At 46.1% G+C, this 12,395-nt stretch overlaps 1 protein-coding gene across 3 annotated transcripts in view; it reads right to left on the reverse strand.

Moving 5' to 3' along the window:
* Nucleotides 1–12,395, reverse strand: part of DGKG (diacylglycerol kinase gamma) — a 218,151-nt gene that overhangs the window by 32,731 nt on the left and 173,025 nt on the right. For all 3 annotated transcript variants that reach the window (XM_043874877.1, XM_043874876.1, XM_043874875.1), the window contains one exon: nucleotides 9,670–9,847. In XM_043874877.1, the coding sequence (XP_043730812.1) occupies nucleotides 9,670–9,847 (178 nt within the window). The remainder of the gene's footprint in view (nucleotides 1–9,669; nucleotides 9,848–12,395) is intronic.

The following is a 12,395-nucleotide window of genomic DNA, read 5'->3' on the forward strand; positions in this document are numbered from 1 at the left end:
GTAAGGGATTAAAATGAGATGATGAATGCAAAATATTTCTAGCAGCATTGAGTGCTAATTTCAAGTAGGTATTTAACAAGTGTTGGATGAACTGTCCTGAAAATGGGAAGAAGTGGGTGCTGGCTGCAGGTGGAAGACACAGGGCCCTGCTTAAGACATCCATTCTACCAACAGCAGCCACTGGGAGTGGGGAGGGCTCTGAAGTGGAGGCAGACAGGAGAAGGCTGAGCTTGTGGGCAGAGGAAGCTGGGACTCCGTTGGGTAGTGTTCCCTTTGTTTGTCTCCCAATTCCTGCTGACTTTTATCCATTCTTCCTCTTGTGCCACTGACTCTCATTCAAGGCCTTAGACCTGTGAGCCTGTACTCTGCACCAGCCTCCTAACTGGACCTCTTGCTGCCAGTTCCTTTCCCTTTCTTCCAATACATACTGTGTGCTGCTTTGTCATTCTATTGCTCCTGGCTTAGAATGCTTCATCTCTTCCTGTTAGTCAAAGGATCACATACTCAAAGGCACATTACTCAAAGGCTTTTACCAGTCTTCCCTTTGCTATTTCTAGGTGGTAATGCCCTAGCCCATGTGCCTCTTTTCTCATTCCAACTTTTCAAATCCATTCCAGCTTGAAGTATTGGCATATATACATTCTACTTTGTTCATTCATTCAGTCCTTCATCAAATATTTATTGATTGCCTCCAAGGTCCCTGGCACAGTTCTGGGCAGCTGGGGACTGAGTTCCTAAGGAATGTCCCTCCTATTCTTACCCACCCCCACTCCAATGATACTGTTCTGGCCTATCATGCCAGTGGTAACTTGGTGGTTCTATATGTATTTTTAACATGAGATTGGGAAGTATTGGAGGTCAGGTCCACATCTTCATGCTGACACCCTCTACAGCATCTGGAGCATTCAGTACTTGAAGGCAGGTTGGCATCTGGTTCTATTGGGTATTGTCTTCATTCTTGGGACAGTCACTTAACCTCATTAGCCTCAGCCATTAAATGGATTAAGAAATTAAATAGGCAACAGCTTGGCCTGTAAATATGTGCTCAGTAAATAACAGCCCAATACATTTTTATTGATTAATTAAGAAGATAAAGCACTTCTCACATGCCTTAGACACAGATCAAGAAGCATAGGTTATGCAAAGCGTGTGGCCAGCATGGAGTCTTGCTGTGGGTTGGGTCTTAGGAGCTGCCAGGTATTAAAGCTGCTACAGGGGAACAGAAGCTGGTATGTGGGTCAAGATGGGGCAAGCAGAAGAGGGAAAAATCTACAATGTCTAGGCCTGCCAGAGAGCCGGTCTAGAATTTTCTTCTGCAAGTGAAAAATGAAAGGTTCTTTCGTTCTATTTTGAGCAGCAAATCTCCAAAGGCAGGAATTCAGTTGGAGTTTAACTCCAACTTGAACCTGTGTGAGCAAGTTTCCCTCTGCAGAAGGGGAACAGCCTCTGGAGGCCCAATTCTGCCTCCCCTGCCCCTCCCAGTCTTGGCAGGGAGTGGGTGGGAGGAGACACAGCTAGAGGCAGAGTTCTCTTGATTCACAAGTCAACTGGGAAAGAATGAGGAATTGCTTCACTAGAATTTCTAGTAAATGTGGGTTGGGTCAGGGACAGGCAGAAATGGGGAGGATGGGATGGGTTCTCTGGTGTGTGTAGAAGCAATTCTATGTTTGAAAGACTACAACTTGGGCTCCAGTCCCAGGTCCACCAACTTGTGTCACCCTGGACGGGTCAATTAACCTCCCTGGGCCTCACTTTTTCTAATCTGGAAATTTCTTTTTGGCATTCTCAGCAGGGGCAGCCAGCCCCACCAGTGCAGTACTTCTCAATCTGGAGCAAGCATACACCACCAGGGGATCTTGCTGACGGGCAGATTTGGCTTCAGGAGGTCTGGCCTATATTCTGACACTCTCAGGTGATGCCTTTGATGCTGGCTGTGGACCACACGAGGTCCCAGTGCAGGGCTGGGCAAACCACAGCTGGAGGGCCAGACCCAGCCTGATGCTTGTTTGTGTAAATAAAGTTGGACTGGAACCCAGCCATGCCCATTTGCCTGTGTGTTGTCTATGACCACTTTCATGCTAAGTGGTTGGAGGAAAGCCGTTGTACCTGAGATGGTATGGCCCACAAGGCCTAACTATTTTAATAGTTACTATGTGGTCCTTTATGGGAGAAATTTGCCAACCTCTGCTCTAGTGCACAGAGAGCAGGCCTGTGTGAACTAAAAGACTGGCATTTCAATCCAGGTTTGGTCAAGCCAGCCACTTCATCTTGCTGGTTCTCACTCTCCTTATCTAGAGGAAAGGACCTCTAAATTTCTAAAGAGACCTGTGATTCTCGGATTTCAATACTACATAGGAAATATTATAGCTTCTACGGGCATCTGAGAATCAGGCTGTGTGGCTTTTATTTGGAAGCTGTGAAAACACACCTGGATAACCCGCAGAGTCCAGCAGGCAGCCTTGACAGGAGCAGAGGGACTGTGTAACATAGAGGCAGCTGGGAATACACAGGTGCTCGGAGAAAGGACCAGTAAGGATGGGAGGGGAACTCCTGGCCTCCTGTACGGGCTGATGCCAGCACGGGGGCCCTGGAACACCGCTCACGAGCATCACACACACACACATGTTCCATCCCATCAAACACAATTCCCTATCTTACCACTCCAGGTGCTCCTGACCCTGGGAGCTTCTGGTCAACCAATGTTAATTAGCTCTTTCGAGGTCTCAGAGACCATGCCAGGCATAGGCATGTAGAAGGAACTATGACATCTAGAACTGTGAGCTCACAGTTGGGTGGGAGAGACACCATCTGAGTTAATTATTACAGGACAGTTTCATGAGTCACCATAGGGGAAGTGCTTGACTCTGGGTCCCTACCTTGGGGACGTGATGCTATCAACAAGGCAGGGAACATAGGGGTGGGTAGTGGGCTATAGGAGAGGAGGGAAGATGTGTAAAGAGGGGGAAGAGAATGCCTTGGGGTTTGTTGATGCCAATGTGGGTGCCTGAAGGACTGAGTGACAAAGCTGATTTTCTGTGGAAAGCAGAGCAGGGTCACTCTGTAGGCCTGCCACTGTCACAAGGAATGACTAGTATGTTGCCATGGTTACTTCCCAGCACTGAGGGACATCCCAGTGCACATCTAAGTATCCCCAGGCTCTTAGGGGGTCACTCTGTCTCAGCCCCGAGGTGAGACCTTGGCTAGAGAGACCTCTGCAAAATGCATGCTTTTTAGGAATATTTCTATTTTTCAACTTGAACGAGTGGTAAGAGGCTGGTGATTGCTCACTATGACTGTCTTTCTGGTCAGGTCTCCACCAAATACGAAAATTGGGAACCTACAGCCCTGGACAGCTCTTGAACCCAACTGGCCACTTTCTGTTCTAGTTTCATACAAAGGAAGAGGGAGCCCCGAGAAGCAATGAACTCATGTGCTCACGATTATCCTGTTATCTCACTGAACTGTGGCTCCCAACCTGGGATGGTGGATATGATGTCTGGTTGGGGTCCCTTTCCCTTGTTTTGGGATTCAGGGTGTGACCCATACAACTAGTGAAGATCTATGCGGGCACAGATCTATGGGCAGACTGAACTACCTGTGCCTGCATAGTGGTGTCAACTGACTGTGAGGCGGCGGGTTTTCCTCTTCCCAGGCAAGACCTGGGCATCTGGGAGGCACATTTGATGACTAAATGCTTTTTCCAGGAGGCTGCCTATGTGAGTGCCTGCTAGTTGGTTTGAGTACCAGACTAGTGAGGCATATCTGTAGCCACACCCGGCTGGTCAACTGGCGTACTGGGTAGCCATCATCCTCCTTCTTAGCACTTATGACAGATTCTAATTATACGCCCATCAGTGGGACTATTTTACTGAGGCCTGGCTCCCGCACTCCCTAATGGCTGCAGACATCAGGCCTGGTTTTGCTCGTCACTGTGCCTGGCATTTGGTCGGTGCTTCGTAGGTGTGTGTTGAATAAATGACAGAAACCCTGTCCCTGCTGCTGGGAAACTGACTCAAACTGTATATCCTACCAACGGTGTCTGTCTCCCTGTCTTTACCAGGAATTGCAAAAGTTATTACCTAATGAGACTCCGGGCAGATTTATGCTCTCACTACTTAGAAACTCGTCTAGGACACTCTGGTGGCAGTTCAAATGGGATTGACTAAGAAATCACTGAGGGGAAGGTGACCTTAATATCGAATAACCAGAGGGGCCAGGTGCGGCTGACTTAGCCTTAAGGCTGCTACTGGCTCCAGACTGAAGGCTGGATGGGGACAGATATGAAGCTCCAGAGAAGAGTCTGAGAACATGTGTAAAAGTCTCCGCATTCACATCCAGAGTGCTGCCAGAGAGAAGCAGTGGCAGAGCTTCCAGGGCTTTACTCCCTAGCCTCTAGCCTGATGGGGACTGATGTAATCTTGTGCTGTGCACACCCTTGGTGCTTTAAGATTTGGTGCTGTTCCCCTTATCTTGTTTCAGCAGACAGCCTGCTCAGGTGGAACCCCCACACTGGCAGCAACAGTCAAACACATTAGGCACGGTGCCAACAAGTAACCCTTGTTAGAGTTATGGGTTGCTCTAGACCAAATTCCTGAAGCAGAGATCAAGAGAGTGAAATTCTAAATTTGGTCATTTTCTTACATACTAAATACTTATCACTTAATTCTTCTGACCACTATTGATCAAGTGCTTACCATGCTCCAGGCATTTCTGATAAGTGTTCTAAGTGGACGATTTCATTTAACCCTCAAAACAAGGTGGCTATGCTGAGGGAGAGAGATTATAACAGGTTCCATTTTGCAAGGGTTGACATGGAGGCTTGGAGAGGTTCAATGACTCAACCACTGTCACACGGCTGGAGGTGGGGAGGCCTGGGTCTTTCAACCTCTAGTTAAATGGTTAGGCTCTTACTCTACACTGACTCTCAGCTATAAGTCCTCTAGGCTATGGGTCGGGAAGATCCCCTGGAGAAGGAAATGGCAACCCATTCCAGTATTCTTGCTTGGAAAATCCCATGGATGGAGGAGTCTGGTGGGCTACAGACCATGGGGTTGCAAAGAGTTGGACACGACTGAGTGACTTCACTTTCACTTTTTCAGGCATATCTTACTTACCAAGTGCATTTCTAATGGTTTCGTAAAATGAAATTCTCAGTTACACAAATAGCTGCATTGAACAGTTTATAAGATATTTTTTTCTCCAACATTTTTCACTGAGGGTGTGTTCCTGTCCAGCTCCAGAATCTACTGCCCACTGTGCTCATAGACCAAAGGCAAGATTCCTTTCTCTCTCTCTCCCTCCTTCTGATAAGCATTTCTGTAGAAATGGGTCAGGTAGGATGTTGGTCTTTGAAGAGGACACAAAGGTGAAGAACACATGCTCCCTATTTTCCAGGTAATGGCAAGAGAAAGATATGATGAGGATACACATGCCTATGAGAAAAGGCTACCCATAACCAGTGCACTGTCAAGACAGAAGGCAAAATTAAGTGCTCTAGGAATTCAGAGGCCAGATTCACTTCCAGAGGTACCACTATAGGCTCCAGGAAGCAGATGGCCCTTGGGGTAGGTCTTGTAGGAGGAGCAGAATTTCAACCAAGTGTTTGTTTGGACTGGATCATAAATACTTCCTGTTTCCTGAGGGTCTGGCTTGTGCAGTACACAAAGTAGGTTCTCAAATAAATGTTCTAGGTGGACACTAACCACTTGGGGCCAGGCCAGGAATCATGGACTTGGCTCTGCTGCAACCAGTAGACATAAATTGTGTAAGTCCTGCCAGTTCTCTGGGCCTCTGTTTTTCCCAACTATGAAACAGTGACATGGTGGGCAGTGGGTATACCCTTACTCATGGGTTTCTGGTTAGGACTTAAGTCAATATATGCAAAACTGACTACAAAATACTATCTGTCACTATTCTTATTGGTATTACAAAAACTAAAAAGAATGAATGCTGTGGACTGCTCAATTATTCAACAACTATTTTTTTGTTTGTTTGTTTTGACTAACTACATTGGGTCAGGCACTGGGGATACAAAAATTAAAATCATCTAGCCTCCATCCTTGAAAGGTCTAGAAAAGATGCTGTGGGTACAATTGATAGTATGACTTTAATGTGCTAGGGCAAAGGGGCTGCTGGAGTTTGGCAGGATCTCTGCTGTTTCTTAGTGACAGTGTGGGTAGGCGGCAAGGCTAGAGATAAGAACTTCAAAATCAGAAATTTGGCTTTAGCACCAATATAAAGCAGCATTAAAGGTGAGGGGAAAATTTTCTTACAGCTTGAGGTTATACTATGTTCCAGGTACTCTGACATCCATCATGATAACAAGCTAGATGTTATTATACCAATTTTTACAGATGAGGAAGCTGAGACTCAGAAAGGTTGGGTGACTTTCCAAGGTTTATAAGATTATAAAGTATAAAGCCTAAATTTAAACCCAGGTCATTCAACTTCAAGCTTGGTGCTTTTCCCAGGACCACTTCTTGCTTTCTAATCAGCCAATGGTTGTATAGAACTCATTCCATGCTAATCTTTTTTTTTTTTTTAATTAAAAAACATTTTTTGGTGGGCCACACTGCCTGGCATGTGTGATCTTAGTTCCCCGACCAGGGATCAAACCTGAAACCCCTGCACTGGAAACATAAAATCTTAACCACTGGACCACTAGGGAAGTCTCCATGTTAATCCTGACTGATCTTTTTTGGATTGCTTTTCCTAGAAGAAAGACTGACCCATGATGAGATCTGACAGTAACCTTTTTTGTCGTCATTTCCTTTAACATTTCCTATGATAAACCCCTTCCCTCCCACTAATTTCTCCTGTCTCTTCCCTGACCCTCAAGCCCAGTAAAATTGCCAAAGAGTAACAAATCCCAACAAATGATGAACATGCAGGGAGAGAGATCCCTACCTTCTCAGCCACTGGCCTGTAAGCTGTGAGACAAAACACACTGAAGAAACAAACCTGCCATATAATTCTGTTCAAGGAATCCATTAGATCAAAACCTGGCCATGCCATAATTCTGCAGCTCTGTAAGGAACCTGTGTGCTATGGGAACCTGCACAAGAACCCAGAATTCTTGACTACCAGGCCAATGCTTTTCCACTAAAATGGGTCACCTCTTTAGCTTTTCCTCATTAACATCTCATCTTAAAGGAGATTATGGCCCTTTAAGTGAGCTCACTGTTGGTTGGTTCTCTGCAAAGCTAAGAAGCCAAGGCTCTCTCCTTAGCCTCTGCTCTGATCAGCTCAAGTCCTCATCTAAAGAACAGGAAGTAGCTTCATTTTTAGCTCTGAAAGCATATTCTTGGGGTGAGAAAGGGGGATTTGAGGAAGAGAGTTCCTGTACATGATGGTCATGAGCGATCAGCAGACATTATTATTGCTTGAAGAAGGGGAAGATAAATGGTAAGACATGTAAGGAACTGACAGTTGTCCTTGAGTTCTAACCAGAACACACCCTCAGCAACGGTGTCCCCAAGTCCCTGCCTGATATGGGTGGTGGGATCCTGCCCTGACTCTGTTCTGCTGAGATGCCAGAGTGGGGGCTGGGATGAAAGCACGAGGGTGGGAAAGTCTGCAGGAACTTTCTACAACCTCCAGTGCTTCCCCCACCCTCTGCTAGTACCCACAACTTCCCCTGCCAAGGGAGGAAGGAGGAACACATTACTCAGTTTAATAATTTATACAAATTGAAAAGTTTACTGTGTGAAGGAAAGGGGACTTAAGAGGGCAGCAGAGAAAAAAAAAATCCCTAGTTCTCTCTTAAAAAGAACAGGTGTGACGGTGACGCCTTGATGACCTTGGAATATAACAATCTGACTGTCTAACAAGTAGGTCTGAAATAAGCCAGTAACCACTTTCTTGGATGGTCAGCCAAGTTTTGTTTCCTCCTACTGGTGGGGTTGCATCCAGTCTTAGGACTAACAGCCTCGGACATCAAAGAACCCAGGCTCCGATTCCGGGATACTTGTCTATGTCAATGTTTCGCAAACCTGGCAGCCCATCAGATTGTCTGGGGAGGTCCAGATTCCCAGGAACCAACCCAGAGATTGATTAGGGAGATCTGGGCTGGGGCCCAGGACTTCATTTTCTATAGACAGGTGTGGTTTAGAAACCAATGGTCAGTCCCATCCATTCAGTTATCAAAACTTCTACATCAGATGTAGGGTTTATAGAAAAGAAACCCGAGGTGCCAAGAAGTAGGTGAATGCCAGCACTTGGATCTGAATCCATTCTCCTGCCTCCTCACTGGGGGGTCTTTGCCACAGCCCTCCTCACATATGGCTTCTCCCCCAGCCCCAGGTCACTGAGTCCACTTGGGATCCCTGGGGATGAGTGAGGCCTGTTTGTCCAATCCACAGAGGAGTCAGAGATGCCAGGAACTTTAAGTCTCATTCGCTGCGTTCGTGGAAATGGCTGGTAAGGCGTAGGGCTGAAAGTAATTTTAGGGGCATTCTCAGAGACCTGCGTTCTGTATCCTGGTGGGTAGGATGGTCTACCTGATGGCTTCTAAGGCACACTACCAAGTTGTTCCAGGCAAAAAGAAGAGTCAGCTCATGAAAGCGGCCTGCCATGTTAAAGGTGCCAGGGTGGCAGAGGCAGAGGGAGTGTGGGGGAGTAAAAGAAGAAGATGTCTAGACCTAATGAGAGGCCAAACCATTTACGGTTCTCTAGGCCACGTAAAGACCTTTAGCTTTTAATCTTAGCCACTGCAGAATTTTGAGAAGAGTGGCACAGTCAGACATATTTGCCCATGGGCATTCTGATGAGGTGGTGAGAACAGACTGTAGAGGGTGGGGGTACAAAGCAGGGAATTCAGCTGGGAGGATGTGCAGGAACCCAGGGGACAGAGGATGGTGGCTCAGACCAAGGTGGTAGGAACGCAGTGGTGAGAAGTGGGTGAATCTTAGATGTTTTTAAAAAGTAGAGCTAACAGATTTTCTGATGGCTTGGATATGAAATGTGAGATAAAAGGGAATCGAGGATGCTGCCAAGTGTTTTGGCTTAAGCAATGGGCAGGTTGGAGTTATCGTCAACTGAGATGGAGAAGGCTGTGGGTGGAGAAGGTTTGGGGGAGGGACGCTGGAGTTCAGTTTTGGACTTGCTGAGTCACTCGCCCTCACGTGGTACTTAAATAAAGTCTCACTACTCAATGAGGTCATCAAGGGAGTGAGAGCAGACAGAGAGAGGAGAGGGTTGAGGACCCTTCCTAGGGGCCCTCCAGCATCAAGAGGTTAAAGAGAAAACAAGGAATCAGCAAAAGAGACTAACGAGAAGTAACCAGTGGGAAGGAGGGAAATCAGGAAGGTGGGTCAAATGCTGCTGACAGATGAAGCAAGATCCAGGTTGAGAATTGACTACTGGATTTAGTTACTAAAGGACTGGTAATCCTGACACAAGTAGCATTTGGCTTCTAACCTCATGGAGTTTCAAACGCAAGGTTTGATTACTGACTGCCATTTAGGGATCCCTTACTGTATATTTTCTCTTCTCAATTAGGTTATAAATGATGACGCACCAGGGATGAGTCAGTGTATTGCTGGGTTCTTGTAAGGCTGCAGAACCTTCTCGAGCCTGCTGTAGATCCTAACACAGTTTGCTGACAGACCCACTGAAAATGGCTCCCACTGAGGCACTGACCTAGCACGATTTTTCTCATGCCTGGCTTACCTTGGACACAGAATTTCAGTTCCTTGGGGTCAGTGACGACCTTCCTGCTTTCCCGGATCACAGCCCGGTTCTTCTTGGTTTCTCCCCAGAGATTGGTGCCACCATACATGCTGGGAATGTTGAGAATAGCAATGCCTTCGAGGAAGATGCTGCTCAGGTCCACCCCAACCCCGTCACACTGGGGGACAGAGAAGAAAGGTCATCTGTTAGTGTCCTCATTGTATCCCAACTCAGGTGTGGTGAGTGTGGTGGGGGCTCTCATCAAGAATGTGACAGGCCCTTAGCCACCAGCCAGTCTCTGTCAGAAGCTGAATCGTGGCTAAAGTTGCTCAGGTCTAATGCTTTATCCACTGCAGTGAGATGAGGGTGGTGATTCCTTGTCAACTCTGGGGGTACAGTACAAACCTTCAGAAACCATCTCTAGCAGGGGTCCCCAACATCTGGGATCTAATGCCTAATGATCTGAGGTGGAGCTGATGTAATAACAGAAATAAAGTGTCCGATGAATGCAATATGCTTGAATCATCTTAAAGCCACTCCTCCCTCTGTGGAAAGACTGTCTTCCACCAAACCAGTCCTTGGTGCCAAAAATGTTGGGGACCACTGATCTATAGATCTAGAAGGGCTGGTTCAGAAGACAACTGCAAACTGTGCTCCAGTCCAACTTCATTATCATCAATCCTGTCCCTTCTGCACCACTGTGAAGATATGGTGGAACATGGAGTCCAGATTCGAACACAGCAGATTCTCAACAAATGACAGGAAAGTTTCATTTTACCCTTTCTTATTTAATCCCTCTTGTGAGAAGTATAAGACTTTAAGATTTGGCCGGCTTTCAGACTTCTTCTGTCTCCTGTATCTCTATCTTAAGTGCAATTTTGGCATATGTGCTTGCTGATGTAGCAGAGTTTCTTTATCCAGTCTCCATCACCCGCATCCCGCCAGGTACAAAAGGCCAGAAGGCTTGAATCTGTTTGTCTCAGGTATCTAATAGAAGTCAGCCTACCTCGGCGTAATGCTCAGCAACACAGCAAGACATATATTAGCTCTGATCCTTGTTCCTCAGAACTGGAGGTAGTTTACTTCATTTACAGAATAAAACACTACCCAGAGAGGTAAGCTAAGTTGTCCAAGATTGCACAGTTGATAAATAACAGAGCATGGATTCAAAGTTGGGGAACTGGACTACAAAGCCCTATTTATCTTGCTTATTATGAGGCAGGAAAAAAATTAGAAGCATGCAACAAAAATCTCTCTTTGAGGTTACCTACAAATCAAAACTTACAGAGATTTCTCAAAAGAGGAGGAATGCCAAGGTAGGGCTTGTTGCCATTCATCCGGGCATCCTGATTTCTTTGCAGCTCCTAATTTATGGTATCTTGTCATCCCCATGACTTGTTTCTCCAGCTACAAAATGGAATAGAGTAGGCTTCTCTGGTGACCAGGAATTCCTTTCTTTATTAGGAAGTTCTGATTATTTGACAGGTCTTAATGTTGAACATGCTTCTGTTCCTTCTTGCTTCCACCCATTGGTCCTTTTCTCCCTTCTGAAGTCAGAATGAGCCTCCTTCCTCCTCCATGGGAGCGCCCACCAGGTACATGATGATATGTACACTTCATCACTGTGCACATGACTAAAATGTTGCCATTGACCAGTAAGCTTTTATACACATCTCAGTTATTACCTTCATAATAATCTTATAAATTAGTTACTAAGATTACCCTCATTTTACATTTGGGGAAACCAGGACTCAGAGGTGGCTAAGTAACTTGCCCAAGTCGCACAACTTACAAATAGAAGTACATGGATTGATGGCAGGCAGTTGGAGCCTCAGTATTACCCACTCCTTTCTCTCTCCTCCCTCTCACACCACCATCTAGTTGTGCCTTCTCTGGGTGAGTGGTCTCAACCTTCTGGCCCCTCCTACAGACTTGCCCTGATCCATACACACTATGGTTTGTTACTCTCCTACTCTATAAGGTCCTGGCACTGAAAACACCACCAATGGCAGGATCTGATGGCACAGGTGGCAAAGGCATCAGTACTTCCTGGGGCTGGAATCCTCCAATGCTATCATGCCCCAGAAATGAGAATGTGGGGAGCCCGTGTACGGGCTCAATATGTCCGCCATGACCATTATCCTTATTGTCAAGTACGATCAAAGTTGCGTTAGCTCTTTTGTGAGCAGCTAGATGATGGCTGAATCACTTCACCTTGAATGGGAAGTCATCTCAGGCACTCAGTTCCTTATTCCATCATCTACTTCTCAGCCTGCTCTTCTTCATCCTGAACTCATACAGGTATTTTTAAATAACTTAGACATAGGGTTTTATACTTATTTCATCTGGTTTTCAGCCCAAGCCTCCTCCAGTCCATCTAGTTTATATTAAATCTTCATTCTGTGACCGTATGCCATCGCTCTCCTATCATTTGGAGACTGTCTTTAATACATGTATAAATGGGCAAAACAGGGAACAAGCCCTTTCCTTGGTCAGTTTAACATACCAGATATTGTACGTTAAACGGTCCTTGGGGTATGGCTGCCTTTTTAGGGATGCATTCTCTGTGTATGACCATCACCTAGCCCACTTTTCATTGCAGTGTGGAATCATGGAACTTAGAGATGACAGGGACCTAAAAGAACACGTCCTATCTTCCATCAATGAGGCCAGAGAGGTTAAGGTCACCCAACTCATAATTGTGAAGCTAGGCTAGTATCCCGGTC

This window comes from Cervus elaphus, chromosome 19 (genome assembly GCF_910594005.1).
Source record: "Cervus elaphus chromosome 19, mCerEla1.1, whole genome shotgun sequence".
In the NCBI taxonomy this organism is placed as follows: domain Eukaryota; kingdom Metazoa; phylum Chordata; class Mammalia; order Artiodactyla; family Cervidae; genus Cervus; species Cervus elaphus.